The following is a 6924-nucleotide window of genomic DNA, read 5'->3' on the forward strand; positions in this document are numbered from 1 at the left end:
GATTTCCTCACCTTGCCTTGGCCACCTGACACCCATGGGTGAGCCAGCAAAGTGGAATCAGGCTAAAGAAAACAGCAGTCACATTAGGCAGGCCAGGCAGAGGACATTGTTATTATTACAAGGGTAATAGTCCTCGGGGAGGGCCTGAGCGTGGGCTGAGTCTCGCTAATGCAAGCTGCCGCTAAGTGGTTAGCTGCTAATAGTGTTTTCCTGTCCTAATGGAAAGAAACAAGGGTCAACGCTCAGCACAGAGACGCACACTCTTCAGCAATGGCAACCTCAACTTTAAACTACTTACAGGATGTCTTACTTGGTCGTGGTTACCATGGTGACTGGGGAGTCTGTAGGGTGTGAACTTTTCAACCCAAGCGTCCCCATCTTGCTTTATGTGACTCACATGGTAGATAATAAACGATTACTGCGCCATTTGGACTCGTCGAGCTGTAAATATTCAGCCGGAGTTTGGAAACTCCTGACAAACCAGCGTGACAGAAACCTAACCTCAGTCTGCAAACACACTGTCACAATCAAGCTTTTACTGTCATACTTGTTGCTGTTTGCGTACACATTTTTCAGAAATTCAGTCAACAAGTAACAGTCTCCCATAATGGTTGAAATACAATGTGCCAGTAACTTTATAGCATAAAAAATGATGTTATTCTGCAAAAAAAACATATTTTCTTAATTAATTGGAACATTACAACTAGTTTGTATTATGGGTAAACCGGCCCATAAACAACAATGAATGACCTCCCCTTTTTCACCTCCACACCATTGCACTCAGGCAAACTCACATCACATGATCATCTTTAAAAATGGATCATAAATATATAAATTCATTTTTAAATCTGCCTTCCTAAAAAGGAGTTCTTAGCAAACGTTACTCAAGCAGGAATAAGTAGTGCATTGTTTCTCTGGGACTATTTTTAGATGAGGATTAATACAAATGTAGCGCTCTAGTATGTCTGACAGCAGGACAATGTATGTGGGTGAATATAAACTAGTGGGTGTGTTCATGGTAACATGTTATCGAGTGCAGCAGTGTGGGTATGTGTGTCTTTAACAACAATGGAGCTCTATGGCACACAGAGAGAGGATATATCAGGCTCTGGCAACACAGTCAAGACTTGTTAGTGGGACCCCTTCATTGTTGGTGTATATATATATATATATATATATATATATATATACACACAGACACACTGAGCCACCAGCAATATCTTTTAAATTGTCATAAATTGGACGTGTAGCTACATATAATTAGAGGAAAAGACACAGAGGAAATTATCCCTGAACCACTGACCTAACAGCAAAATCAGATTAAAATCCCTCCTCACTGACACCCTGCTGAACACAAGAGGGACAGTGTTTTCACTGACACCCAAAGAGAGCAGAAGAGGACTGCTTACTGGCATTAGAGTCTAAAATAAATAGCACTACTATTGCAGGATAAATCCAGCCAGTAAGGAGGGGGGGAGTTATTTGAGGCTGAAAACCTGACCTCTGGAGAGGGTTCAAGAACGACTGACAGATGTAGCAGCTCTACTGTAAAACAAGGCCTCACTGTACCGAGCACGCCAAGGCCACACTGAGAACTGGCTTTGAAACATCACACTGCCAAAGCAGGATGCTCCTGTCACACACACCTCTGTGTGCCTCATTTTAACAAGATCTAACACTTTGGATGCCAAAAAGCTCTGATTTAAGTAAGAAAGTGTAAAGTGCACATGGATTGAACGTGTTCTTCGGCACTGTTCGCTGTTTTAAGGCAAAATATATACAGTAAAAACACAAGAATGAATCGTCAAATAAATAAAAAGTCATTTTAATGGAAGTTTTTCTTTCACACTCACAATCAAGCTTATAGTCTGATCACAGAGAGAGATGTTGGACATTCACCCAGAACAAGACACACACCAGTCAGTTTTATCAGACAAAAATATATATATTTTTTAAATCTTTACAATAAGCTTGAACCATGAAACGTACACAGAGGAGTGTGCACACCTACAGTCAAACACTGAATTTTTTTACTCCTCAAACAAGTCCTGTTTTGTACCCTGGTGTCAGTGTAAAATTCTTGTTTTAAGCAACGACAACTTGTTTTTTACAAATGTGCAAATTAGACAGATTTGGAATCCTTCAGCGCTCAGTGTAGAAGTCCAGGATCCTCGGGAGCAGTGACAGAGCTCTCGCTCCACCTCAGTCCTGCCCTCTCAAGTTTAAATACAGCTCCTCGTTGCTTTGCCTTTCATTTTCAAGTAAAGTGCTCCTCTAGCAAAAACCACACGGCATGAGATCAGTCTCGTACTTTTTCGCCACTGGTTTAAAAAAAAAAAACTGAAAACACCAACCCAAAAGTCCAATGGACAAAAAAACATGGGAATGTCTTCTAAAGTAAAAAAGCAAAGGCCAACGATTGAGAGGCAGTCCTGGCTGTTTGCGGGCAGGTGACGGTCACATTGTTCCCAGCAGGAATCATACAAACTCCAGCTTGCCGTGGCCGCTGTACATCCCCCAGTGCACCAGAGACAGGATCTTGTCGTTGCCCAGGTCAGCCTGCCTCATCTTGTCGCAGGTCAGACAGCAGTTCTCGTGGCCTGTGACGGGCACCATGCACTCCAGGTCCAGCTTGGCCACGTGGCCCTTCTTGGTGTGGTGGCCGTGGAAGCTGTAGTGGAGCCGCGACAGCATCTGCTGCCGCTGGTCCTGCAGCCGCTTGTTCTCGCTGCGCAGCATCCGCAACGCCAGCATGATGAGCAGCACCAGGATGAGGCCGCCGGCGATGGGGACGGCAATCACCGCCGCCCGGAACCACACCTCCTTGGCCGAGGCCAGCTCCTGAACCCGGGTCACCAGGTTTCTGTTGTTGCTGTCTGGCTGGTACCGGCTGTGATCTGCACACAGAGAGATGATCATCTGTTAAACGGCACTCTCACATGTTTCCATGGCTCCATGTCACTATATGTAGATTTATGTTCCATGGAGCCTTATTTCAAAGCGAACGATATAAAAACTGTATTTGAATATACGTATGGCTGTTTGTAGCTTAATGAGAAGCTTTCACAGAGCTGCATCTGCTCCACAGTCATGCCAGTAACCACAGAGTCAGAAAATAAGACGGACAGACGAGAGCGAGGAAGCACAGGGCCAAAAACAAATGAGTCACCTTGTCCCGACAGAGAGCCAGAAATTAATTTGAGCTAATAAACTATAGCCTGCTTTGGTCATGGTCACAACAGAGAATCCCCTCAGGACAGCTCCCCATCCTCTCCATGTCTCTATGCACCTTTCCATAAGTCTGCGAGCTGCTGTTCCTGCCCAACATGCAGACTTGTCAGGGAACATTCATTCTACAAGGCACATTCCTACTCAGTGGGAAAATTACATGGTGCACACATAAAAAAAAAAAGAATATATCTGATCTCTTTCCAAGTCCTTAAGGTAAACTGGCTGCACTCTGCCTTCTCAGGCAAGGAGCTGGGGCCCATTAAAAGTCAAATTGAAGTTCTGTAAAGCTGAGAAGTAGAAAAACGGGTAGGAGGGGTAAGGGTGGCCTGCATGTCCATAAACAGCGAAGTGTTTGAAGAACCCTACAGCTCAACGTACTACCTCTGGAGCAGGAACGAAGAAAATATTGAATATTTGCTGAGGAGTAATTGTAAATACCCCGCAGAGAGTCCAATCATTTTAAAACCAGTTAAAGAGAATTTCATAGTTCATTTTCAGTGAAAAACAAACATCCCAACAGGTCGGGGCTCTGTGAGGTTCCTTCTTTACCTGTCGAGTCCCTGGTGTGCGCCAGGTCGTGCAGGCCTCTGTAGTTGCACATGTCGTCGTGGCAGCACTCCAGCGACGTGGCCGAGGACCCGCTGAGGGCGTCCGCGCTCCTCGTGCTGCTGCTGCACATGTCCGCCGCGTTGGCGATGGGGTCTAAACACCCGTGGGTGAGGGGAGAGTTTGCATTGAGCGGGTCCAGGACCTTGGTGAAACAGGCGTTGAGTTCTGATTTGCACATGTATCCTGTGGCTACGCAGTGCGGCGCGTCACAGTAACACCTTATTTCTCCTGGAAATGCATGGAGGCAAAAAAAGAGGCAAGGTTAGGGCAACTTTGGTAAAGATTCGATGTATTTACAGCTTTAAAGCAATACTGTAATCCCGACAAGTCCATCATTTTGGCTGATAGTCTAATGTGGCCTGAACTGAAGCCCCAGACTGTCGGAACCCTCGGGGCTCCTTGTAGAGGTCATCAGTATCAGGGTGTTAACACAATTCACCTCGCTAGTAGCAACAGTTTTTATTCAAGGTTTGTTTTCCCTCTACTTTCGGCACAGTTATATCAGTTTCTATGAAAGCATATCCACCCATAAAACTACTTCTAATGCTCATGTTTCTGAGGATTAAGCCTATCAAATGCAGTCCGTGGTCCACTGTACTTTTATTTTGAAAGTGTTTGCTCTCAAAGTGTCCGCAATGCCCTGCAATAAACAGCCAGGTAGCTTTAAAGACCTCATGGGAATATTCCACTTTTGCATCAATTCAGCAAATGTGCCTTCATTAAAGAGCTTCTCAGGCAAAATGGCCCTTTTTGTCTGTATTATAAAACAGGAACTGTGCGGCTTATAATTAGTGGTTTGTTTGCCAAAGTCAATTTCTTTCAAGCCAATAGGAAACTCGTAAAGAGGGGGGGCCAAAGCGCGGCTCAGGAGTCTCTTTTCCCCCGTTTGCACGCAAAGCTTTACTTGTGGTCAGGAGTGCCTGGGGGGGCAGGGTGCACTGAGGTCCCATCTAAAGAGCTCCCAGCAACCTTATCATTACGGCTGCCTGCTTCTACACGGGCCAACTCGTTACCTCATCCGTGGCTTCTTGTTCAAAAAAGATTTCAAAACACAGACCGAGGCCAGGGACCTGCCCTGACAAAACAAAAACACTAAGCTTCAAATTCAGTCTGAAAACTTCCACTTATGACCTGGTCCTCTGGTGCCATTATGCTACTTTCAAAAGACAACAAATCTGATTGTCCTGTATCCCTTTAACATACGTATAATGTAGGATTTCTATACTCTACATCAGGCTAGTGACTATTTGCATGAACTCAAGTTTAAAAAAAAATTAGCAAATTATTAAAAAAGCGTCTTAAATCAAGGTAATAAAAAGTGAACCACGAGTCTTGCCTTGTGTTTCCATGAGCTGCACTCAAAAACAGCTAAAAATACAGCGGCTAATTGCTGAAACTTTTAGAAACAAACTGCGCTCTGAGTGCTTGTGCCTCTCTGAATGCACCAACTCGCAGTGCAGGAGCACATTCATCAGATCAGTGTTTTCCCTGTGAATGATTGGAGCAGGAGGGCCCAGGCAGGTCATTTGGAGAATATTTCATTAGAAAGGAGAGGCCCCTTTGTGGGCTGAGAGGGGGGGAGAGAGAGGCTTTTTAGCCCTGCTCGGTCTCCTATGAATGGCAGCTTCAAAACTAAGTTAATCATGAGTTTTCCCACTGAAACACAAACCAACATGAGACAGTAGCTGCGCATTATACATATGGGAGAATTAATAACAGTGTTTCAGAGAGTTAGGGCATGGAGTTTTATGTGGAAAAAACTACAGGACTGCTACAAGGAGAGGCTTTTCTTCAAAAGAAGTCAATAATTGTGGCTGGGACGGTTTCAATTGTTTCCACTGCAGCTATTTAGGGATTTGATCTAAGAATAAGAAGTTATGATGGAAGTAAATGGGATTAAAACAAGCACTAAATCACTTAAATGAGTAAATCAAGTCACAGACAGGTCTCTCAGCCCTCCTCAGGAGTTTATTCCCTTGTTGTCAGAAATAGGACTAAGTGATATTTTGGAAAAACTGCCTTCAGTCCTGTTTTATCTGTTTAGTCTGATCTGGAGAGGCTGACAAACATGCCCCTGCCCGCAGACCAAAGTCTATACCTTTAGTGAGAAGAACAGCCATGGCACAGAGCTCTAGTTGAAGCCAGATGGAAATGAAACTGGACTGGCGATCCATTTACACCAAATTACTGCGCAAAAGAAAGTCCTCGTATATCCAGTGGCAGCAGCAGCAGAGTCCGCCGGGCGAAGAGCTGGACGACAAAAAGCTTTACATGGAGCTATGGCGAAAAACGAGGCATTCCTGCGCCCAAACACGACAGCTCACAATCCTCACTGGGACAAAAGTGGCTAAAAATCACTCCGAGATGCTTCCTATCCCGCATGGAGACAGAAAAGTTCGTGGACTTGTTTTTAAAAGCGGTCCGACATTACCGGAGGACGCAAACGGCGTCTTCTTCTTCTTCTTCAATTCGTAAAGACAAAAAAAGAGGAATATACTCCTTGGAAGACGGTGAAATGGGTTATAAAGCTGTCACGGCTGGTCCTCCTCTGCGTCTATGTGCAGCCGGTCACGGTGAAGCATCACTTTTGTATTCCTGGACGGAGAAATGTTTGGAAGAAGTCGGACGTCTCCGCTGGACCAAAGACTACACGCAGACTCCGCACTGACAAGATTTAACAGAAGAAATAGCTGTGGTCTGTCAGAGCTCCGCCCCCTGCGAGCTGATTGGTCCGACCACTGAGGGGGAAGTTAGGCAAAATATGGAACGACATTGTACCCGGTGCTGCTTTTCAAAATAAGGTGAGGCCAGTGTCTTTGTGTCGCCAAACACAATTTAAGTGCTTTACATTAGGCCAAGAATTGCATTAGAACAAAATTCAAAAACGTTATAAAATAACAAATTAAAACATAACAAATAAAAAAGATACACAAATAAATAAATACTATAAGTAACGCAGCCAAGTGAAGTGGGCTTTAAAGTGGGCTTTGTTTTTGGGTTATTCCAGTTATTAGTGTTCAGGTGCAAGTGGAGCAATGGCTGCTAAACCACAGGATAATACTATTTGATTGATGGTTCATTTTA

The 6924-nt window shown here is 44.5% G+C and overlaps 1 protein-coding gene across 1 annotated transcript; it reads right to left on the minus strand.

Moving 5' to 3' along the window:
- Positions 1–1804: 1804 nt before the first annotated feature.
- Positions 1805–6491, minus strand: bambia (BMP and activin membrane-bound inhibitor (Xenopus laevis) homolog a). Its single transcript, XM_041961369.1, has 3 exons — positions 5939–6491; positions 3781–4068; positions 1805–2897 (listed from the first exon to the last, which is right to left on the minus strand). The coding sequence occupies exons 1-3, from the start codon at positions 6012–6014 to the stop codon at positions 2479–2481; spliced, it is 783 nt and encodes a 260-aa protein (XP_041817303.1). The 5' UTR covers positions 6015–6491; the 3' UTR covers positions 1805–2478.
- Between the last annotated feature and the right edge of the window lie 433 nt (positions 6492–6924).

The sequence above is a fragment of the Chelmon rostratus genome, chromosome 20 (genome assembly GCF_017976325.1).
Source record: "Chelmon rostratus isolate fCheRos1 chromosome 20, fCheRos1.pri, whole genome shotgun sequence".
Classification (NCBI taxonomy): Eukaryota; Metazoa; Chordata; class Actinopteri; order Chaetodontiformes; family Chaetodontidae; genus Chelmon; species Chelmon rostratus.

What these genes read in the sequence shown, in the direction of transcription:
- bambia (XM_041961369.1), bottom strand. Translation starts at nt 6,014, where the DNA reads ATGGATCGCCAGTCCAGTTTCATTTCCATCTGGCTTCAACTAGAGCTC. An exon ending in GGCTGTTCTTCTCACTAAAG is followed by an intron (nt 4,069 to 5,938) that starts GTATAGACTTTG and finishes ATGCATTTCCAG; the next exon opens with GAGAAATAAGGTGTTACTGT. An exon ending in GCACACCAGGGACTCGACAG is followed by an intron (nt 2,898 to 3,780) that starts GTAAAGAAGGAA and finishes CTCTGTGTGCAG; the next exon opens with ATCACAGCCGGTACCAGCCA.